At 41.5% G+C, this 25,053-nt stretch overlaps 1 protein-coding gene across 1 annotated transcript in view; it reads right to left on the reverse strand.

Annotated features, from left to right (window-relative positions):
• INTS9 (integrator complex subunit 9) overlaps positions 1-22,442 on the reverse strand; it is a gene marked incomplete at its 5' end in the record, with an annotated part of 44,246 nt that extends 21,804 nt beyond the window's left edge. Inside the window, 4 exons of the mRNA XM_010076816.1 lie at positions 4,624-4,795; positions 13,815-13,875; positions 16,325-16,505; positions 22,331-22,442. Coding sequence (XP_010075118.1) covers positions 4,624-4,795; positions 13,815-13,875; positions 16,325-16,505; positions 22,331-22,442 — 526 coding nt within the window. The remainder of the gene's footprint in view (positions 1-4,623; positions 4,796-13,814; positions 13,876-16,324; positions 16,506-22,330) is intronic.
• Positions 22,443-25,053: the final 2,611 nt, after the last annotated feature.

Genomic DNA, 25,053 nt, shown 5'->3' on the forward strand with positions numbered 1-25,053 from the left:
GCCAGGGAAAAGTCATGCACGGAATGGACCGAGAGTGTGAGTAAAATACAACATTTAGAATACTACAGAAAAATACCATTTTTGGTGAATGAAAAATGAAGGTCTCATACATGACACATGTAGCCACTTGACTATGCGGGCCACCAACTAATAATGCGGAAAAACTTATGCCATCACTAGCTCCTTGACATCATTGTGGGATAGATCACATACAGGGAATGCTAGAAAAAGAAAATTTGGTACTAGTTTGGTAAGTACAGAATGAGAAAAAGAGACGGGGATGTATGAAAGACTTATCTGCCAGACTGTTCAGAACCACAGGGCCATCAAAGGACAACCTGCAGAGGGAAGCACCGTTGCAAACCACCAAGCCTTGCTGGAAAACAGCATCAGGGATTTCTCTTGTATCTGTTCAGGCTGTGTAGAAGGATGAACTTAAAGGAAACTTAAATACAGAGACTCCAGTCTAGACTTAGACAGCCATCTTCTGTATTCTTACATCACCCTGAGGACAGCACTCGCTGGATTTCTCATGTAGACAGCAAGAAAAAAATGTCCTTACAACTTTACCACAGAAGTTCAGCACCCAGCATGGCATCCGACATTCAGTATTGCTAGCCTAAAAATCTTCTGCTGGCTAAGTATCTGTGATCACGATGTGGTTATATTTACCTTGTGAGAACAGAATATAGCAGCAGCCAATGATACATATGTTTGGAATTGTCAAAGGGATAATTTTCCCAAGTTTAAAGCAATTGTCAGAATAACTGCCTGGGAACAGTGAAAAATATTAACAAAAAATGGTAGTTGTACAAGAACATCTTACTAGATGACCAAAAAGCCATGAATCTACAAATGTGAAATAAAAATTATACTGGGCAAGAAGCCATGCTAGATAAAATCAGATGTGTTAGTGGCAGTGAAACAAAGCCTAAAAATAGTGATGTAAAAAAAGAGAGTTAAATTTAATAGCAATGAATAGAAGTTTAAAAATAAGAATACCAAGAAGGTAGCTAGTTGAAGGAAAATCAGGGTCAATTAGGGTTAAATCAGAAGTAATTTTAAAACTGCTTTGGGAAAACCATAAAACTTAAGTCAGGCACAGGTCCTCTGCTAGAGAAGTACAATGAAATTATCCCTGGAGGGGTTCAAGGCCAGGCTGGATGAGGCTTTGAGCAACCTGGGCTGGTGGGAGGTGTCCCTGCCCATGGCAGGGGGTGGCACTGGATGATCTTTAAGGTCCTTTCCAACACAAACCATTCCATGATTCTATGATTCTAAATAGTAAGTTTAAAAAGTAACCAGAAGAGAGCTTTTCCACCCCATCTGGTGTAGTGGATGACACAGATTTGACTGCTTGTATCTGAGAATGCCAGTGGCACCTATTCAGGCTGAGTATTTCTGAATCAGTAGGCTCAGACAAGGTACAGACATGGATTTTTTGATCTAAGAATCCAAAATGGCATCCAGTCTATAGTCTCTCCGAACAACTAATGAGAATGAAAGAGCCTTGGAAAAACGAGAAATTCTATTGAAGGGATTCTAACACAGGACTCTGAAGATTTAGAATGTGAAAAACATGACTGGAGCTGGTCTCACAGTGAACTCACATGACATACAGGAAGAGCTGTTTCGAAACTACCAAAATACCAGAAGTCACCTGTCTTGATGGAAAGCACTTGTCAAGGACACATATTGACTTTTTCTGACAGAGTTACAAGTCTTTAGCTTTTCCCCCAAGACATCTGATTTACTGCTGTGTGACACTGAGTTATAAAATCTTCCACTGTACAGCACTAACGTGGCACGCATGAGCTGTTTCTAAGATCTCCTAGGGAGTTTGTTTTTAAAGCATTGTTGTTATCGGAGAGAGAGCAAGAAGCAGACTTCTTTCTGCCGTGTTTTCTTCTAGAATTTCTTTGTGGCTTAGTGGGATTCAATATTTTGAATCAATAATCTATTCAATACTGCTTCAGCGGTAACATTTGCAGATGACACAAGCAAGCAGGGCAGCACTGCAGCTCACTCACAGCTGGTGTCCTGTCTGTTGGCTGCAGCTGCTGTTTTAGTCTATGTTCTCTCCTAGTTTTTTCCATTACAAATTGGAAAGGTGGAGATTACCTGGCTCCTGTGGACTGAACAAGCAGTGTCATCATTAACAATACTGCATGGCCTGTAGTTTAAAGGTCCTAATTACTAGAAACGAGGAGTCTTTCACAGGAAAAGCTACAACATCATCTGCTATCACATACTGCTTCAATGGACCAAATTTCTGTCATAACCACAGGAGATTTTATCTTAAAACAGGAGAAGCTAGATAATTAAATAATAAAAATCCTGGGCTCCAATGGAGATGCTTCAGATTTCCACTAGAGTTACTAAGAACAGAAGAATTTAAGTTGCTATGAGTTTCTGTAGACGTAGATGTCTTTGTTCCAGCTGAGACAGTCAAAAGGAAGCAGGAACATCCTGCCGAGTGGATATGCCTGAAGACAGAGTCCAAAAGCCACGGATAGACAAATTTAGGAAACAAACCACCACAAGCACCTGGAATCACTGTGCACTCCAAGGTCATCATGAACAAAGCAGATCTCAACTGGAGTTTCATTTGAAGGATAAACTGGGAATGAATACCAAAGATCATGACCTAATGCATCCACAGGTTGTTACGACCGCCATTTAGATGCCTTAAAAACTTGCCAGGGCCACGTTCTAATAGAAGTCTGCTCTATTTCCTCATTTCACGGAAGGATTGCATTTTAATACAGAAAGGTCAATTACCTCTCCCTACAAGAAGGCACACAATAAGAGCTCTTGTCATTAAAGGCCAGTTTCTGACACCCTCGCTGATGGTGAGTAGCACCTTCACATGATTAATGCTACTAATTTCCTAGGGATTCGTGGAATACACGACCCAGCAGAGGGTGTACACACTCTGGTTTTAATTGAAGTGCCAACAGGAGTAGAATTCATTATTTCCAAGACAATGCATGTCTCTATTGCAATTCTACCAATTACTGTAATTAGGGCATATCTCCTGCAACGACCTTAAAGGGCAGGAGTGACAGGTACTGTAACAGCTATGGCGTTAGTGCTGCAGCACCATTTCCCAGCATAAACACAGTCTAGATTTAAGTGTCCTATCTGCTCAGCAGGAACCTCCCCTTGCAGTAGGGCTAATTATACTCTTCTTTACATCCTTCCAAATTGGTCTAACAGTATCCTGATACTGTGACACTTTTTAGTACCAATATTGTGAAAGAATCAAAGGATCTTGCCCGTCACTATCTTCAAGTCTACAGTCAAAAAAAACCCCCAAGAAATAACCCACCACCAATCCTGTTTGCTCTAGGAGGCTATGTGCATTCCAGCAGTCCTGCTCACCAAACAGAGGAGGAAAATAAGTTTAACAGTGGGACTCCATCACACCCTCACTGTGGGAGTTGGTTTGATAAGTTACTCAGTATTCTCCACCCCATTTCTTTGTCCTAATCTAAAATCCACACCTTTCTTATCTGGCTGATTCATATATAACACATCTCCCAATTATACCAGAGCTCCTTATACATGAAATCTGTAGCAATGGCCTAAAGGATTATTTTATTTCTCAGATCTGAAGAATGCCCACTGTAGGGTTCTGTTTGGATGACACATTGGACATAAAGACAAGGCACCTGGACAGAAGGTCAGTGTGAGGGAAGGCCCTGAAGTATTTTTAAAGGAGATCAAACTCTGGAAGATATCCCCTTTGCTAGACTTCCCAAAGGCTTCATGTTCTCTCTGAAATACTTTGTCTTGCTGTTAATGACTGGTGTGGTTCCAGGACGCAGCTGCCCTGGGGATCTCAGACCATAGCTCATTCTGAGGTGGATGGAGCTTGATTCATTAAATCCATCAGAAGTAGGGTCAGCACTAGAAGCAGACTGGAAGAAGTGGAGGAATTTAAAAGACCTGTTGTGCCCCTGGAAGCCTGAGTCATTGAGAAAAGAAACAACTCCCCAGGGTATTAGCTAGAGCAGTACCTTCAGCTTCAGATACAAATGTGTCTGTCAGCCAAAAAGTGTCCGAAAAAAAAGCTCAGCCCAAAGGCAGTAATGGCATAGATCACCACTGCCAGGTCTGTATGGGGTGCACACTTCTGAAACAGCAGAGATGACAGAAACATCTTCAGAAACAGACTGTCTGGTTGCCTGAGGTTTTGATGAAAGGGCAGGAGAAAGGGTGAGGAAAGGTTTGTGATTCCAGTGGAATACAGAGAAGAAGTTTCTCCTTTCTGACCAGCATCAATTAGGTCTTGCCTGGGTTTAACTTGCAGCCAGCTGCTTTTAATCCAAAAATTAATTTCCTGTAGGCATTTTACTGCTGTGCATAACAAAGATTTCGCTTAGAAATGGCAGGAATGGGCTCTGCATGGCAAAGGTTGGCTCTGCAGGGCTGAAACGAATTAAATGGTACAATAATTACATTTGTCCCTACAGTCAGTCCTGAGGTCTTAATTTAGATGAGCTCCTACTGAAGTTAGAAACTTCTGCCCCAGAACAAATGAGTAAAACCCCTAGGATGTGGCCACACTTAACCAGAGTGCACAATCTGTTGTTAATTTGATAACCGCATTTTACTTACCTGTGAATATAACAGTGTTCAAGCTAGATTTTCCCCACAACTCCATGAAGTGAACCACGTCCCCAAATCTAAGAGACGGATGTCCAGTGAACACAACACATGGCTGCTTGAAGTCATTGCTGAAGTCTCCATGGATGCTGGGATAATGTTTCAACTTGTTTGTCTGAATGAGCTGAAATAAAAACAAAAATCCAGACATTACAAACTTTTCATGCTTCTGTGCTCTGTTAGTTCAGTGCATTTATTTACGTGAGATTATAAATATTCTACAGTTTATTTCTAATACATCATAGAGTCCTCTCCTACATATCCCCTAGATTTTCCAAAAGATTTAGTCATGACTGTCCTAAATGTTATGAAAAGGAAGTCAGAATACGGGGCCAGGTGCCTCCAAGTCCTTGCTCTCATTTCTTTGGTACCAGCAGTGTGGTAACTGAGAGAAAACTCTGCAAACACTCCCTGCTTAGAGTTTCCTGGAGCGAACAGAGTGCTCAGCTGCCAAATTTCAAAATAAGCTACTTTTTTCCTATTTGCCATGTCTACAAAGATCTCTGGGCACTGATGTTTAACCTGGTTTTCTTGCATCACAGTTAATACTGGGCAATTTTGCCTTCAGCAGCATGTTGCCATGAGTTTCACTGGTATAACGGGTTTGCACAGAATCAAGTCCTCCGAAAAAAACATATGAAAGAAGAGACTGACTTGCCCTTCCTTAATTATTGCTGAAACTAGTAATAACAATGAACCAAGAGCAATAAGAAGTACTTGTCACTAGAGCTGGCAAACGGAGTGCTATCAGCCATGCATGTGGAACAGATTTCTCTACTAAGATGGGGAAGTTTACTTATCAAGACACTTTTTGAAGAAGAATTTTGCTTTATTTCTCCTGCCACTGTTTTCTAGTCTGCAAAGCAAGGTTCAACTTAAAAAGCAATGTAATAGACTAATCTACTAAGCACTTTCATGCAATATTTTGCAAGTACTTTTTGGCAGGTATATGCTTCCATCCTCAGCCTGAAATAACTGTAAATACAGTTAAAAAGTATGCAATTTAACACAAGGAAATCACACACTGAACAACTAAGAACATACACAGAAACAGAGCGTGAGAGAAGGGAACGGTACTTCCTATATCAGCCAGTTTTTAAAGGAGGTGGGACTGTTCACCAAAGATCTCTCAATACGTTGGCGTCTCCTGTCAGGCAGTACAACTTTGCTCAAAATGTAGAATTCCCAAGTGCAGGTTTCAGCAACACGTTTCTGCAGCTGTTGTGCCGTGGAACCCCAAACAATACGACTCATTAGCAAACGGCATGCTCTTCCCTACATGTCATAACATGATGTGTGCATCACGCCTTTCCAGAAGAAAACCCCACCACTCGGGGCGTTCCTCTTCATTGTAACATTGGATTTTCAAGAGAGGAACTAAGAAAGAACATTATGATACGCAGCTCTTCTGGTCTCTGAAAGCTGCAATTCATCTTTCCAGATTCTCTTTTATTTGTTACTTTTTACCAAGGCAGATCTAACTCAAGATAGCGTGCCTACATGGAAATGACCAGAAAGCTGAGGATTCTGATGCGTCTTTAAGCCTCTCAGCAACTTGTGCACAACAAAGCACTTCAGAACTTAAGGTTATTACACAACTAGGTTCTTAATTGAATTTAGCATCACTGAACAAAAGTATCAACCCGACTCAACTTCTGGTTGCCACCACCTAAAGATATGCTTAGGTGCTAGAACAGACAACGTACAACCTTACCCTCAACATCCTTTCAATAACAGAAAGTTGGCTGCACATAGGTGCCAATATTTACATCTTTCTCCTTTGCTTCCTCGAGAGACTCCTTCAAGTTCCTAACAGCAAATATTTTTCTGCGATTTTGCACTTGACTTCCCCCGCGTCCTGTTTGTAACGGCTGTGCAATAGCTAGCTAGCTGGAAGGGAAGGGGATTGGTATCATTCCTTCCGGGGCTTGACGTAAGATGGAAGCTGTAGGTGGACACAGCCCGTTATTTCCATGAGGATCCTTGGATCATGGAGGAAGTAGCTAGGGGACTACACTTGCTGCAGCTAACTAGTAATAGAAAATTCCTATTAAATCTTCAAGAAGGAAATGTGAAAAAAAATCCAGTAACTGCTCTGGCAGTTAATATGCACTGAAGCTTGAAAACATTTCTGCAATTAAGAATGGTAAAGATTTCTGATTAACACATCTGGAGTGCAATATTTAGAATCTAAACTTAGCTTCAGTAACAAAAACTGCTGTTTGGCAGTCAATAGGCAAAACAAATCTGATCCCATAAAATACTGGCATTTAAAAGAACGGGTAGGAAATGGCCCCATGAAGCTTTTCCCTGTTTTTTTTTGGAGGAAAGCCAAAAGCCTCAAAACTGAAGTTGCAACAGCAGTTTCAATTGGGTAAACTGGATGAAGTGGACAATTTCTGCTTCAAATATTAAATGGGATACCTGACATTCCAGGGCACAACTTTGTCAGGGACCAGCAGACAGCTAAGTGAAAGGCATTTCAACAGCTAGCATTTATGTAACACACTTCTGAAAATCACCAGCTGTTCTTCCAGCATCCTGTTTCACAGATTCCTTAGGATTATATATATAATTGTATACAGCATTCAAATCTTTGCTGAGATGTGAGAGCAGCACTCCATGTGTAAAAACATTCTCAACAGCCTATTTCACTGCTATACCTATACAAATGTTCATTGTTTATAAACATAAAAGCTGTATTATCTTCCAAGCATTATGGAAGCTTCAAATCCCTTCCTACTACTTTGTAGAGAAACACAATCTCTAATCCAGTTTTCAGGACCTTGGGTTTTGTCTGTGTCATTCTTTTTATTTTTTTTTTTTCTCCAGCAACAAAACATCTAGAGTAACCCTGGGGTGCACTGCTACTAACTGGGGTACTAACTCAGGAGGGAAAAGGGACACATATTGAATCCTCAGCACCATGTCCTGAGGGGTGGTGATTATTTTTTTTCATCTTTTCTTTTTTTTCTTATCATTAAGGGGACTAAATTTGTCAATATTTCTATAGGTCTTTTATATCTACAGATGAGATGGGTTGTACAAGCACAACAGTCACCACTGTGTCATGTTCACATCTCCAACCTGTACCAAGCCTGGGCCAGAACCAACACCTGGCGTTTAGCCAACCAATATTGTCAAAATGGGACAGATTTCTGGAAACCAGAAGCAACATTCAGAGCATCTTTGTACAGAAAGAACCATTATTGACTGAAAGCTTAAGAGATAGAGGATGGTAAGGTACTGAACTGAGACTGAGGAGAGCTGTGTTTTTTTTTAAATCCCAAATGGTTATGCTTCCCTTTAAAGTGCTAGAGTTGATTTACAGGGTCAGCAACTGCTGCTATAAACAGGATAAATCTCCAGAGCCTTTGTGTACCCTGTATTGAGGTGAGTCAAAATACGCTGCTATTTACTCTGTGTCTGTTTGTGTGTGTGTTCTGTATCCAGAATTTTGAACAGATGTGGTTCTCATCAATGAGTGAGTGATATATTTATCACTTCACCTCCCTTACTCCTTCAGAAGAACAACACTATCAGGGCCTAATTCTACATAATGCCATGAGTCAAAACATAATACTATACCATCAGCTGGTTCCATGTATTTACTGCTTTGAACATGTTACACAGGAACTGGTATATGGAGGAAGGAAGCAAAGATGAAGAAGACAAATGCTAGTATTTAAAACCACAGAATCAATTTTACTCCCACCCTGGCTATTTTCAGCCAGAAAAAGAGGCTTTTCCTGACCACATCTCTTAGATGTTGCTAACGGAATCCTTAATAAGAGGAAAGCAAATCCAAATTCTTCCTCCACTAGCAAATACTGATCAATATAAATTACCTCTCAATTTTTTCCATTGTGGACATTTAGAGAAGTCTGGATTCACTTACCTTATAGCCTGAAATAGTCTACATAAAGATCAAGCAGAAAGGAAAAGGAGTGAAAGCTTCTCATTTTGCCTTGCCAGAGCAATTCAACTATTCATTTATAAAGGCTCTACCTCCACAAAAGGGATGGTTCCTGTTGAAACGGTTGGGGAGATGGCTAATTCCTCAGCTGTGGCTGTGTCAGGATGGGACAGTCCCATGTGCTCAAGGAATTCGGTAAAATACCACGAGTTGGTTCTGGGATACCAGAGTAACACTTCTAAACAAAACAAATGACTGATTTATGCTCCATGGCATTTCAGCTAGGCATTGTGGAGCTTAAATCTAAGCCTATGTAGACAGTTGATGCTAGAATATAACTGACCCAGTGCCTTGGAAGTGAAAGCCACCACCTCCCTCGGCCAGCCTGCTGTATTCACACACATTTGGCAACTCCCGTTTCTAACTTTGCAGAAGCTTCCATTGTTAGGTTGGTTAGAGCTCCTTCTCTCTTCCTCATCACAGTAAGTGGTGGTGAAAAACTGAATCTCCACTTCTGTTTCAGCATAGGGGAGAGCCATCCACAGAGCGATCCATCCCTTCCCTGTGATGCATCCCTTCCCTAACTGACTGTTTCTCCACTTCTCCAGTTTTCCTCCTGAGAAATCACTGGCTGGAATGCACAGCAGTCCTGCTCCAGATCCTAACTCCCTCCAACAGTCACAGTAACTCTTACCCCAGCAATCACAGAGAAATGCCTTTAAAAAGAAGCTCTTGTAGCTTGTGCGCTGCTACAAGGCTGCAGATGAGACTTTGAAAGCTTGTGCAAGAATCTGGACACTCATTCATATTAACTTTAGGAGGAATTGATGTCAAAATCCATTCCTACAAGCCCGAAGCACTTCAGCCCACATTCCTTGCTCATAACAGAGGAAAAGTACATTACCTGTTCACTCAGACTAGATGTTAGGAAACAAATTGCCACCCCAAAAATTGTATGCAGTGATTGCACAGGAAGAGATATGATGAACACCTACTACTACATTAAAGCAGAAGTAACAAGGAGGGTGTAGAAGTGTTTGGGGTTCTCTGCAGAGTTGAACAGTGTGTCTGGTTTTATTCAGCAGAGCAGAACAGGGGATGAGTTCAAAACAGGTAACATAAAACATAAACCTGGAAGATTTCCATGCGAAGAGAATGAAAAAGCTTCAAACAACTTAGTATAGAGAGAAGACTAAGATTAAATAAAAACAATAATTGTAGAGAGGATAAATATATTTTTATTTATCCTCTTGTAACAATAATAAAGAGATAGTTAAGTGAAATGCAAAATTCAATCATAACGGATTAAAGGAAGTAAATGCTCTCTTACACTATGTACCAGGCACCACTGGAACTCATTGCTGCAAGAGACTACATCAACATTTGGGGGATTTTTTACCTTGTTTGTTTTTAAATCTTGCTGTTTATACATCTAACAGGAACATTGAATTTCAGGACCAGACAGCATGCTGGGCTGGACTTGTTCCGTAGATAATTAGAAGCTTGTTTCCTGGCCTGTCCCTTTCTGATGTACCATGCCAGGCATGTCATTAATGCTTGCTAATAACCAAGAGGCATGTCTGAGTAAGCAGCTAAGCACATCTTTTCATGATGGGCAATTTCCGTACAGTTTACACTGCATGAGCCTACCACTTTTTTGAAAAAGTGAGGCAATTCTCCACTAAAAACCTATCCGATAGAAATGATCATTCAATGTCTGTTTCTGGTACTCATTAAAAATTCCCTTAAGTGCTAGTAAGCAGAGCCCTGATGGTGAGGTTGTGGAGTCACAGATTTAGTAAGACAGTGTTTACCTCAGGAATAAGGCTGGCTGCTGACAAAGGCTCTAACTTAGTAACTGGAAGCCTTGTGTCCAAGTCCTAGACTGATGGTACGGCCATAGACAAATTATTCAGGCCAGGTCTGTATTAAGACCATTTTGCTTGGTAAAATTACACCAAAACATCATAGTAGCTAAGCCTACTGTGGCTACTCTTTGCACAGGCATAATAGGGTTTCTGCCAAGGAATAAATAATACATTTGTTAAAGACTGTACTGAAAAGAGGTTATACAGATTTTTCACATTATATGAGTTATATATACAGTGTCAGCTGCAGGATTTTCATGGAATCATTGAATCACAGAACGGTTTGGGTTGGAAGGGATCTTCAAGATCATTGAGTGCCCCCCCCTGCCATGGGCAGGGACACCTCCCACCAGCCCAGGTTGCCCAAAGCCTCATCCAGCCTGGCCTTGAACCCCTCCAGGGATGGGGCATCCACAGCTTCTCTGGGCACCCTGGGCCACTGCCTCACCCCCTGCACAGGAAAACATTTCTTCCTAATATCTCATCTCAATCTCCTCTCTTTCAGTTTAAAACCGTTCCCCCTCATCCTATCACTCCACCCCCTGATAAAGAATGCTTCCCCATTTTGCCCCCCTTCTGTTTACACTGTTTGTTCCAACTCTGTATTTCACAGAACAAAAAGAAACCCAGCTCCTCTCCCGTGCCTTAGAAAAATGTAAGCATTATGAGAGCATCAAACCATAACCAGCTGTAGGTATCACTAAACCTGGAACACAGCCCAAGGCAGCTGAGAATTACAGGAGTAAAAGGATGACAGTAGCTGTCCCTCAGAGGAGAGCAACAAGGAATCAAAGGCACATGCTGAGCACTGGGTACCTGACACGGACGTCTTGGCGCTGTGTTGGTGAGCATGGGTGTCTTATATGTCAGTCATCTATACACATTTCAATATGCTTTAATTGTTTAAAACCAAACCAAACCGAACCAAACCAAACCATGCATCTTACAGAACAGAAAGGAGCAATCTGAGCTGGTGTTCTCAAGCACGACTAAAAGTCAGTGATTTATGACCTTACAAAAAGCACTAAATGAAATACCAGCCTCAGTTTTTCTCTGCCTGGGTATTACGTTGTTTTGGTTTGGCTATTATGCCAGGCTTTTGAAAGAGTTGTTGCTATATACCTAGGGCCACTGCCTCCCACCATACAGGCTGGTTTTGTAGAACAGCCAATATGTATCAGGAATTAGCAATGAAGAGACCCATTCAGTCCATCACGGGGTGGGGTAGTGTAGGCTACTCCACTTCCCAGTGTTTATACTCCAGCTGTAAGTGAACACCCCAACACACAATCATCTGTGAAACGTGCAGTACTTCAGATGGCAGCTGGATGCTGACGTGCCTAAAGGCTGCAGCCATTTCATAGCTTGGGAGCCCCAGGGATGTGGAGACACACTATATCCTGTCATTTAGCACATTCAAGGGAACCCTTAGGCAAAATGGAAGAAGCCTCCCTTAGGGGAACTCTAAGAGTCCTTGGAACGGCTTCTTATCAATGATATCCATGAGTCTAGATGAAGCTGGCTGTGCATCTCATGACGAAATGTCCCCAGCTTTGTGGGTCCTAACCTGTACGATTTAGTTTTGCCAACCAAAGGCTGTATCTGTAACGGGCACGTTACTCCCTCTGTGCACTGCATTTTGTCATAAGGAAACTGATCTGTTAGCCACTGCTGTGAGTTCTTTCCTACATAATTACCTTGATCTACACATGAAGCACAGAGGAATGGCTCAACAGATAAACAACAATTTGGCAAAATCTCATTATCAACAGGCCTCTGGAGAATATAAAATGTCCTAAAAATTAGAGGATGCGGTTATCACTCTGTAAACACAAAGACCCATCATATAAGATGGGTTAATTAATCCAGTCTTTGACAGCTGTACATTTGGCTTCTCATTTTTTGGAAGGGCTTTCACTTAAACCTGCCAGTTCCAGTGTATGGTGCAAACTAAAATTTTGAAGCAAAGTCTTTGGCAGAATATAGGATGTCAGTGAAACAAAGGCACTGTGGATCAACAAGGACACCCCGGGAAGCAGAAATGCAGGGGAAATCAGAAAGCATAGCCAGAGGCATGGGCACAGAATCTCCTACTCAGAGATCAGGCTTTGGAATTGATTTACGGGTGTGAATGAGTTTTTTTGGTTAAAAAAAAAAAAAAAAGTGGTGAAGAGGTGGCTTGCCCTGCAGTCTGCATTATTCTGGGTAACAGATTATACATAATTCACTGCGCATCCTGCCTGAAATGTATTCAAGCATCTGGAAAGAGTAAAACTTCTGGTCAGATCCTACTTCCAACAATGCCTTTGAAGAACCGACAGATTGATAGATAGGATGGGGAATGGCAATTTCCAGAACAAGTCCCTGTATGATATCTCAAAGGAAAAAAAAAAAACCAACCCAAGGCCTGAAAACAGATTTAATCTCTGGACTCTTAAACCCACAATGGTCACTCTGCACATCTCATTAAACAGTTTTGACCACAGGAACTAAAAGAGCCAGTTTCCTAGAGACTGCACGCCCCGAATGGCTCACTGTCTCACACGAGGAAGATTTAGCCAAAATTATTTCTCAGTCCTATTTCTTCCTTTCCCAGCCTGCGTCTCGTTTACTTCAATGGGAAATCTACCTGTTTCCAGTGGAGAAAGTAAGAGACTTCATTTCTCGAATAACTCTGAGAGATAACTCTGAAGGCATGAGTTATGCCACATTTATCTAATGTCTGGTTAGCTAAAATGTCCTCTGAAATTACTATTTTGTCCCAGGGATAATACCCTCAACGTACCTTGCAGGGAGCTCCTCCCCCAAAACAGGGACCTGATTCCCCTTTGCTTCACTAAGAAGCTAGCTCAGGTAATTTCATTTAAAATTGCCAATGATGGCACTCAACTGCTGCAAGCTTTAACTTTTTTGTATCAAACTTCTTTCAAGGTACCATTTCTCCAGCAGCAGACAACATGGTGCCTGTTTCAGCCAGGGAGGTAGGAGCTGGGATGACTAAGCTGTCTCTGATAACAAGCTCTTATTTGAAACAAACTGCTTGGACAAAGGGAATATTTGTGGTTGCATTCTGAAAAGAACAAATGTTCAACCATGTGTACGCCAGATAGCCTTCTGCAGGGGAAGAAGTAAAGCAAGCAAGCATATGTAAGCTATACGCTGAAATAAACGTCATGATAATTTTTGAGTTGAGGGAACACCATCACTCATTCCTCCCCCACGCTCCCAAATTAATTACAGAAAGCAAAGGAAAAAAAACCACTTTATATGAATAATGACACAAAACTATTAAATAGCTGTAGAAGTGTTCATCAGAAAAACAAGAGCCATGCAGGACTGTGTTCCAGAAACTCACTTACCTCAGCATGGGGAAAAGGAGGTTCTGGAAGATACACCTTTGTTTGTTTGTTATGACACAACCTTTAAAAGAAAAGGAAATAAGCTGGGTTAGAGAGCTGCGGAACATCCTGCAGTGTCTGCTGCCATCTACTGTTAAACTTTTTCTGGAGAAAGCCATGTCGTATCTGTGGCATCAGGTGCAAAATCACCAATTTGTTTTGTTACTTTCAGTCTTTCTGCCTAGAGAATCAACACCTACAGGACACAACAGCTCAGTCATAGCGAGATCACTTAGAGAAGGTGCGAGACAGCTGAAGTAATTTTGTTCACACTATGTCACTCCTTTGCTGTTGAAGACAAATTTGTAACTCAACATCCATGTCATTTCATAGTCCAGACCTCAGCAGGTTTTGCAAAGCCAAATCACCTGTCAACAGTAAAATCCCAATTGCCTCATCTTACTTCTCAGCAATGACTGGGTCTTTTTGTTCGTTACCATCTAATTCCCCTCTGCATTTTCTTCTTGCAGCTGCAATGTTGGTAAACTGCTTCTCACCATGGCATAATGCTCACTGTTTCCTGCCACTTTACATCAATCATTTATTTTTAAAACATAAATATTGAAAGTTGTAGACTAGCTCTAGCCAGACTCCTGATTCATCCTATTACAGAAGCTAAAAAAAATGTATTTATCAGAGGCCTGTGTGACATTACAATTATCTGCAGTGACACTGCCCTGGTGGCTTTTTCTGGGAAACAAAACCCATCTCATACTTTCTCCACTTTATTATAAAGCAATAAGGCTCAGTCAAACTGAATTTCATGAAGACTAAGAGATACTAAGAGCAGGACATTTCTTTCAGCTGACTAAATAGTACAATTGGAAGGCTTGAATTCCCGAATTTCAGTCCCAGTTCTGACCCCAAACCTCTGTTTTACAGAGGTTCAACCTCCGCCTCCATTTCTACCTAAGTAAAACATTCACCTCACACCTAGGCGTTTGGGGACCAGCTACTGTTGGTTTTGACTTTTGATTATAAGCCACTACAGCAAAGTAGAATTCAAAACCATGGTGTCTGAACACTTGGGTGTCTGAATTGTGCCAGCTAGACACAACACACAAAATGGCCCAACTCGCACAGTAACAGTCCTGCTACTTTGACAGCAGTATCTGACCCAAAGGATCATTACAACAAGAACTATGCAGCGCCACTTCAGCTGCTACTGAAATGAAATCACAAATCAAACATTGTTTAACCATAAACTATATGAGTCAATAAACCCTGGTGAGTACACTGAAGTTTGGCCAGGACACCAAGGCTTGATTTTTCTACTTTTGCTGAAAGTAACGTGATTAAAATTCATCAGATTTCAGTCCTCTTTACAATTCACCCGAGGGATCAATTCACCTCAGATTTCCAAGACTTCTCTTTTCTTTACTGAACTCCAGACTTAAAAAATCCAGAAGAAAGGAAGCAAAAGTTAACTTACTCTATTTAATAATCCAGAGCATCTCTCAATTTGTAAGAATTTAGGACCAGTTACAAGTGGTTGGGTTCTTCTTTCCATGGCTCAGAATCTCAGAATGGTTGAGGTTGGAAGGGAACTCTTGAGATCATCTATTCCAACCGCCTGCTCAAGCACTGTCAGCTACAGCAGGTTGTCCAGGACTGCGTCCAGTTGGGTTTTGGTGTCTCCATAGAGACTCCAAAACCTCTCTGCACAACCTGTTCTGGTGTTTGACCACCCTCACAGCAAAAAAGTGTTCAGATGAAATATCATCTGTTTTAATTTGTGCCTCTCGTTCTGTCAGCGGGCACTACTGAGAAGAGTCTGGTTTCCTCATCCTCATTTCCTCCCATCAGGTATCCCTACACTGATAAAATCCCCTGGAGCTTTCTGTTCTCCAGCCTGAAGAGTCCCAGCTCTCCCAGCCTCTCCTCATCTGAAGGATCATCTCTGTGTCCCTGTGCCGGCCGCACTCCAGTAAGCCCATGTCCTTCTTGTACTGGCGAGCCCCAAACTAGACACAACACAGTCCACGTAGCCTCCTCAGTGCTGAGCAGAGAAGGGTCCCCTTCCCTGACCTGCTGGCAGTGCTGTGCCTAGTGCAGCCCAGGATACTGTTGGCCTTTTTTTGCTATGAAAATCCACTGCTGGCTGGGCAAAATTAAGCCTGAAAAATCTGTTTTGCTTATACAGGGACACCATGGTATAGTTTTGGGGGCACTGGATAAGATGTGCAAACAGGCGCAGCTAAAATTCACTCAAGTCAGGTATGTAATTTAATCTTAATGCAACTACTAAAAAGCCCAAATTATTTGAGTTTGTATGTTCTATAGGAAATGATGCTTCCCTAATTAGAGAACACCAACTTATACGCACACACGCTCTTGTGTCTCAAGAAACATGTTCACAATTCTAATCAAGTATATATTAGAATACATCAAGTAGAGATAAACTGCATATATCTATTTACTATAGCTAAGAGTGTGAACTGAGACAGCCGAAGCAGCCCTGGAACACCTACCATTCAGCAAAGATCTGGGAAAACTCGAGGGAGCTGTTGGCAACAGGCGAGATGAAATAAAAAGGGACATTGGAGAGCCCAGCAGAGTCAATATACTGATACAGGCACTCCAGCAGATCGTATATTACTCCGGAGGGGTAACAGGGAACCAGCACATTTCCTCCATTCCGGACAGTCATAGCTAAGGGAGAGACGAGAAGAAAATTCAATTAACGAGGTTCATATTTAAACTCTTAAATGAATCCCTTTCATCCAAATATTACATAAGGTATAAAAAGAAGCTATCACATGAATTAGCAGAACACATTATGCATATGAATTGGGAGGAACACTTCTGATCATTAAATACATTTATTTACTGCTTTCTCCAGGCGTAGAGGAGCGAATGATTACACTCCATTAGCTGGGGAGCACAAAACAGACTGAGCACATGCAAAACTCTTGACACGAGAGGGCGGCCTTGCACTGAGGATAGATGAGTGACACAAACCACCTTGCCATCAAAATAACCCCTGCTCCACCTCTTAGCTGTCCACAGAGGGGAAGGACAACAGTTCACAGGTCTCAGCTGAAAGCACTACACATGGTAAACTGGTCTGTACCCAGTTTTCAGTGCTCTACATGAATAGCTGAAGATGTGGTTATTTCCAAAAGCCCTCGAAGCTAGAAGGGGGTGGGAGAGTGTTTCTCCTTCTTAAAAACTTGAAATATTTCTGTTTGTTCAACATAACAAGAACAATTTAAAACCTTTGTGAATTGCAGACAGCATGGGACTAGAGAAAAATGAGGAAAAGAAAAAAGAAAAATAGGTTTACTCTGTAATTGAGACAGATCTGTGCACAACAGCAAAAGCAAGTACAGAGCAAACATTTTGTTCTTTTGGCAGAATGAATTACAAAAATGCCGTACCTTATAGGAAACTGGAAACACTTTGTCCAGCTCACTGTGCAATTGCTGCCTCACTAGGATTTCATCTGTGGTTGTCGGGTAAAACCATCTACTGATGTTAATTGCAGTGCAGCAGCAGTAACGCTATGCATCAAGGCATTACTCAAAAAGCTGTGAAAGACCCTGAAAACATGTATATTACATCCTGCCGTAATCACTTCCTTGACTTCAACTTATTGACGAGCTTTGATGGGGTACGGATTTAGCACATTAAGGGCCTTTTTGCCCCACCTACATGCTCAAGGGAAATTTTTATGGCTGAATAGGTTTTACAGAGTCTAGGGAAATGCACAACCTTAGTAGCAGGATTTTTCACATGCATTTAGGTGCTTAACTCCTTTTAGAAGTCAGCGCCTATTACATGGTGCTTGCAGCAACAACTGGTGGTCAAAGACACCTTCAGAGTTATAATACAACTGCAATGTAGTGGATTTATTGCCTAGGTTTTCTTCAGGTCACATACCAACTACACCATCAAAATATTTATGAATATGAATAGTAATGCTTTGTATTTGTCTAGAACCTGAGCTGTTACAAAACATCCCAGCAATGTGTTGTATTATCTCTCTTATATGAGTAAGTCTAAACTATCCCATCCGTAAACAGGGTATGATGAGAGGAATGAGGAGATTAAAACTGATATTTCCAAAGCCAGGTAGGGGTGAAAGTTAAGCCTTTGGCTCCAGAATTTGCACTGCTTCATTATGCACACAAAAATTCTGCAAACAGAAAAGATAAGTGCCTACATCCACAGCAGCAAGAATGCTGCACGGGGCAGAGCCAGGGGATGCAGAGTACAGGGCGCATTAGTGATCAGGGGAAAATGCTGAGGAAAGGGGTATGTGTGCAGCTCTGTCTCTGCTCTGAACGAAGACACTGGCTGAAACATGAAGGTACGTGTCTCCATGAAACGGGATCCTGCTTCTTTCACTCAGGCACCAGCTAGCTTCATCCTGTTGAGACAAATGGTTCACTCCTCCCTTTGAAGAGGCAGGAGGAAGAGCTTTCATCTAAAGACGGGCCAATTAAAGAATTTGTGCAGGCCATGAAAAATGTAAGTTTCATTCTTAAGCCTTAGCATCTGAATTCACAACTCTCCCTTCCCTGCAGCCATTGGTTCACTATGGGAACCTCAAGCAGCTTCTGTTGAAAACAACCAGAAGTTCAAGATTCCTGGGGCTACAGTGAAAATAACAAAGGGTAAGGTCTTGGAGCAGATGTCAACTTGGGTTTCTGCTCCCAGAAAAACTACAGAGCTGCTTACCAATGATTAATATAAAATCACAGTCCAAGGAGTGGAGCACTTTTCCAGCCAGCTGCCCTACCTACTAGCCCATGGACCCAGGGTTGGGGGCCTTTTGAATCTCGTGTCCCTGGTGGCACAGTGACGCACCTTCGAAACCAGCCTGGTGAATACTCTGACTTGCCAGGACAGGAAAGGACAGCACCACAGCTATCCCACCACGGACAAGCTCTGTGTGACAGCCTTTTGGTTTAGAATATATTACTCTGTTCCTCGGTGCAAGTTTATTTGTATGTGCTGTGGTCAGCACAGCTGGGTGTTATTTCTTGAGGTTGCTCTAAAGTGGTTCCATAAAGAGCCAAGAATTACCTCCTAGTTTCAGCAAAAGAGGGATGAAAACCTTTCCAAGCATATTGCTTTCCATGCGAGCTGCAGGTCCGATCTGGCTCTGCACCACTACGGCAACTTCCTACAGTTGTTAGTAAGAGGACACGTATATTTGAAAGCTGTTTAAAGCCCAATTTATCTCTGTGACTGATGGATGCGCTCTCTTGATAAAAGTAGTATAATAATCTTGGCATTTCAAATTTAGTCTCCTTCAGCAGCTCCATAACAAGTTGTTCAATTTACAACTCACAATGAGATACTTGCTTTTCGAACAGCTGCCACAAGGTCAAGTTGGCACCTAAAAAGCAAACTGTGCTCTTTTCGGCTTTATATAAACACACACGCACACACACACACAGGCACGACCGCACACACACACAAAATATCACAAACTGTCCCTACAGACAGTCTGGCAATTTTGCTGATGATGCCCAAGGCAATGTAAAAATACAATTGCTTTTCTCGAGCTGCAGAGTGCTGGTGCTGCAGTGCTGAGCACAGAAAAAAAGGGGTTTGGGCTAAACTGAGAGGAGCTTGGAGACGTGACAAAGCGTGGTTTCAGTGCTGCACACACAATGTGAGGAGGAAATCATGCATGTGACTTGGTTATAATGGGAATAAGCGTCTACGACTCTACACGCTGGGATGGAAATATATCAAGGTGAAATTTTCACACTTCCATTTCTGTGCTTCACAACACTTACTCAAAACATGACATTACTTCATAACAGTCATTTTTGGTAAATTTCCAGTGTCTGCTTTAGAGTTTTTTCCTAGTGGGTTCTGAGCTTCTTGTGAAGTCCCCTGAACATTTTGGAAATGGGAAAAATATATAAAAACTATTCTGTTCGGCTTGCCTACTCCCTTGCTTTCCCCAGTAACCTATTGCTCTTCGGACTTTTTTACACATCTGAAAGAAAATGGAATCACTGTTTTCTTCTCTTGATGCTGGGGTAGAGGCGTAAATACTGCTGGTGTCATGTAAAAGCCAGCCCTACCACTAAATTATTCTTAGAGTTATTTAATTTCTTCAGGTCACTGTGTTTTTTGGTGAATACCACTCAAATTCCAGATTCTTACAATGGCATCATGTTAAGTGTATATCTTCCTTTGGTCTTTAATAATTTTCTGATTTCTCTGAGTTTGTCTCATTCAAGATAGAAGCTGGCTTGAAGACCTTCTGCAAAACCCTCAAAATAGTTCAGAATGTTTCCGTAAACCAGAACAACTTGTGTAGATAAACACTCACCTGTACCTACCTATGTAATGCATTCATTTATACGCCACTGGATTTTGCTTTGGCCAAGCTACATCTCTAAGACTTTGTTTAATTTTTAAAAGCATTTTGATTAACAACTGTCTCGCTCTTGTTTACTGAGCATACAGCTGTTGCAGCTCAAGACAAGAGTGACCACCAAGGTGGTTGCTAGAGCACATCTGCAGCAGAGTTGGCAGCAGGGCAACATGTTACCACTCCTTGGCCGCTCCAGTACAAAGTCTAACATTTCAGCTCAGGTTTGCTTCCTTGGTGGTTTAAGGTAAGACGATAGGATGTGATCGTGCTACCATCTGTCAGGGGAACAGCAACCTCCAGAAGGGACGGAGAAGGGCAGCACATTTGGATCTACCACAACAAGGTCACTAAAGCTTTTCTGTGACACCTCATGGGGTAATAAAATTAACAATGCTTAAAAAGAATGAAAACAGAGACTGCAAAACACACACACACACAAACACATTTATCATTCAGGAAAGGAAGTCACAGGTGTTAAGAATTAACACAGCTTCAATGGGACGTTGAACAAGTTCCTGGAAGAGAAATCCACTGAACAGTACTAACTACACAAAAGCCATGTCTGATTAAGGAAATCCCTGAAATAAAAATACTTCAAGGCTATGAGATTATAAGGGGAAAGTATTATACAATCTCACCCTGTTCTTTTGCTCTTCTCAAGGCATCTGCTCATGGCCCCTGTTGGAGCCAGAATGTTGGCAGAGAGGTTCTTTGGTATAACTCATGATTATCATTCTTACAAAATGCCAAAACACACTCTATTAACAGTTATTTGCACTACAAGGAATCATTCTGATCCTTTAACTCATTTTTTCATAAAAACAAAACCCACATTATTTTACCTTGTACATCCCACAACAGGACCTATGACTCCTGTTTGAACTGACACATGTCCCGAATAGGGACATCTGATTTTGATTTAGAGTTGGTGGGTGATGAAGGATCTACCACATCCTTTGTATTATTTGCCTTCCACTACCTCAGCAGTTTCATACTGGGATTGTGAGTCAATACAAAGATCACAGAATCATAAAATCACAGAATCATTTAGGTTGGAAAAGACCATCTGTGAATATGCACAAAGATTTTAAAATGTGAAAAAAACACAAAGTTTTGTGTGTTTTTTTTTTCTTCTCCAAGGGTACACTCATATGTAAAAAAGACTAAGAATTTGCAATTCAGTTTTGTTATCAACCTTATTCTTCGACCTTGAGTAAGGCACCTTACTACAGGTCAAATTTCTCCCCGGTGTGTAATGGGGACCAAAACACTTGCTTACAGTGAGGATTCTCTGATTTAGACTTCTAATGTCTTTTGATAACCTTTGTAAGAATCCTCCTATCACGAGCTTTTTAGTCTTCTTTGTAAAAAGTAGTTGGTTTAAAATAAAAGGAAAACCTCTGATAAAAGAACAAACAATGTACAGCAGGACAGACATGAGAAAGTGGTTTGATGACAGAAGGGTGAGAGCACAGAGGAACTGAGGTGGGGGAAGGGGAGAAAAGGAGAGAACAGCACTGGATGTGACATTCCAAACAGGCTGGAAAATGCTGCCATTCACACTGATATCGCAGCTTTGCAATTATCAGCTTTTCCAGCTGTGAAAGCGTCTGATTAGGTTTTATATTTCTGGGGTCTATAAATATATCTTGATTTTTTTTTTAAACAGAGATTGTGCTGTTTGCTTTTGATATATTTAAAAATCAGGTGTAAGAAGGGAAGCAGATGTGCTTGTTTTCAAAACTGAAAGTCATAAAAAAAGCATGTAAAGATTTTACACTGGCTGATATACAGGAAGGAAATAGTAATATTTCAGCTGGGAACAATACCCAAAACCTAGGCAACACATAGTCTGTTGGCAGCTAAGCGACATACTTGGGAAACCAAGAGCAGCACATGATTAAATCTCATTATACCTGTTCCATTCCAAAACATTTTAGGTACAACTTGTGTCTCTCCAAGCACTTACAGTATTAATGACATCAGGAGCACATCATAAAATCTAAACAGCTAGTTTTATGCCAGAAGCTATAGCTGGACAACTTATTCAATTCCAGGAATCTCAGAATTATTTCCCACCCAAAGCAATGAATAAGATGATAAAATAGGCAATAGACTTCTTTCAACGACCTACCCAAGTTGCTGCAGAACTCTCCTACCATGCCATCTGGGTTAGCAGTAGGGATTTGCGTAAGACCCGTCAGGATGAGAACATCGCTATTTTTAAGAGAAGCCTGGTCCATGGGCTGAAAGAGAGCACAGTGAAATAAAATGAGTAACAGGAGAGTTATAACACAGATTTTTCTGCTCTGCACCAAGAGGACTGCAGTATGGAACAGATACAGTGACCAAGAAGGAGAACACATGGAACACTTCAAACTTAACATCCCTCCATCTGTGGAAACCTAACTGGAGGTAATAAAAACACATACAACTGTTCACCTGCATACTACAGCCCAAAACAAACAACGGAACTGTAACCGGATCCATCTCAGAGTAATCTCCATAGAACAATCATTTCGTGGCCTTAGGAGCTGACTGAAAAGCCAATAATTTCCTTAGGATGTGGCAGTACAGTCAGCAAGGGTTTAACACTTGCATCCCTACCTCTGGCTGCATTAGTTTCCAACCCGCTTCCCTTTGCAAATCAAGGTGTCAGCTTTGATTTCCAGGGCTCACTGTCTACAGGCAGCAGTACCATTTTCCTCAACCATTTAGTGGATTCTCTTCAAAAGAGACGAGATGAGCAACAGGACATGGGGCTTGAAACTCTCATTTTGGAGTAAGAATGTGAATGCCACACAAGGCTCTCCCTTGACTGTGAAGCCTGCTCTTCTGCCGGCAATATTACAACCATGACTTTCAAAAACTAATTTCAGATTGTTTGCACAGGCCTTTCTGGAAGTCTGGTTTTGTGAAATGGCTACTGCTGGTCAAAAAGAGAAATTGGTTTAGATTCCTTAATATCGATAGCTCTCTTTACCTAAGAAATAATCACTTATATGTATTTTTTTTTAATGTAGCTATAATACCAGGCCAAATAGACAAGTATTTCCTTAAAAGCCAGGAGCTTAAAACAGGTGAAAAGTCATAGCTTCACCTGCACAAAAAGAAAAAAAACCCAACTAAAAAAAGTAGTGCTCCCAATGCAATACCAAAGCTAATATAACAGAGAAAATATAACCTGCCTCACCAGTCTCCCCTAGGGAATCAGATTAGCACTCTGCCCTCCTCCAACACCTTTCTTTGAAGACTGTGCTAGAGGCTAAGCGATGTCAAGGTGAAATAGATGTCATCACAGAGCTACGACCTCTGATCCGCTGGGTCTACAGTGTGTTTGTACTGATGACCTACAGCCATAGGTACAATCCTAGATTTTGTGGCTAAAGTGCTGAAGGAAGCTATCACAAGCATCTATCCATGCCAAACCTGCTTCCTGGGGGACAGAAGAGTTCACATCTGCACAGTCTGTCCTGCGGCTCACAGATGTAGCAGGGGGGCTGACAAATGGCCCAAGGAAATACTGTGGCAACCTGGCCACTGGCAAGCAGTCTAATGTTAGAGCAAACATTGCTTCTGCCTCAGCTGTGCAGAAAGGCTCACACTTCTGTCACTGAGGTCAATCATTTGGCATGTTTTATACTGGCATTTTACTAAATCAGAATGAAAATGCATACCCACTTCTTTCCCTTAGCAAACATAGAGTAGATATTCAGAAATTACACTCAAGTGCGACCTGATACTAAATATATTTTCTTCATACTCAAAATTTACCATAATTTAATATTGAAAAGGTAAAATCCACCTCTTTCTCTGCAGATGCAGGACAGCTGCGGTGAAAAGTTAACTTTTAGCCTCGCTCTGGTCTGCAACGCACTTCCTACAGCTACTGTTCAAGCAAAGGTGGGCAGCTGCAGCCAGCTGCATGGTATTTTATGGTTATTTATTCTCAATAGATCCTCTTCAGTCTCACCAACCAGGAAAGACTTCTACCAGAAGAGACTGATGAGGAGATTTTCTCTGCTGAATGTAGAAGATCACTGTACAGCTATTTCCCTTGCTCACAGTCCCTCAGTGCCATTCTTAAGTAGTCGAGAAAGGCCTCGCTCTGTTAAACACGCAGGAGAATTTCATATCAACTTCGACAGAAGTTTGCGCTGTGCACCTCCTTGTAGGATCAGCCATGTTACATGAGATTTATTGCAATCTTTGACTCTCCATAGCGTGTCCGTGAAAACGAAACGCCAATAATGCAATAAAAAATAATATCGAATCTGCCTGTGATAATGTACATAATGATTACGCCATATTAGATATGCATAATTTCAGCTGCTATTGCACTGAGAGGCCTTTGCATTGATTTTTGTGGGTTAATGTAAAGAATATGTCTTAAAAGGCTTTTAGTGACATGTCTGAACCTGTGCTGTCAACTCCTGTTCTCCACTTCAGTGGTAACGGTATCAATTCTAGCCTCCATAGAGGGTGAGGCAAAATTTCCAACAGAAACTGTCTGAAGACAGAAGTAAAGGGAACAATTAATGGTGCCAGACCGAACTCTCAAACAAACCCTTCAAAGCTCTTCAGTTATTTTCAGCAGCTATGAATACAGCCTTGCTGAACTCTTCGCCTGCACTTCCTACAGACCCGCTGAGGTTTTCACAACATATGCCTGCTGCTGCATCCACAATCAACCCAACAGCACTCACTGCACCCGGTTCCAGCTAATCTGCACACCCTGGGCTGTGCCTAAGCTAAGCTAACTGCTTCACTTCCTATCTCCTGTTAATAGACATGGACTGATTATTACAGATGTACCATAACTTTCTGCTGATTACAGAATCACAGAATCACAGAATG

Source organism: Pterocles gutturalis, unplaced genomic scaffold (genome assembly GCF_000699245.1).
Source record: "Pterocles gutturalis isolate BGI_N339 unplaced genomic scaffold, ASM69924v1 scaffold1198, whole genome shotgun sequence".
Lineage (NCBI taxonomy): Eukaryota > Metazoa > Chordata > Aves > Pterocliformes > Pteroclidae > Pterocles > Pterocles gutturalis.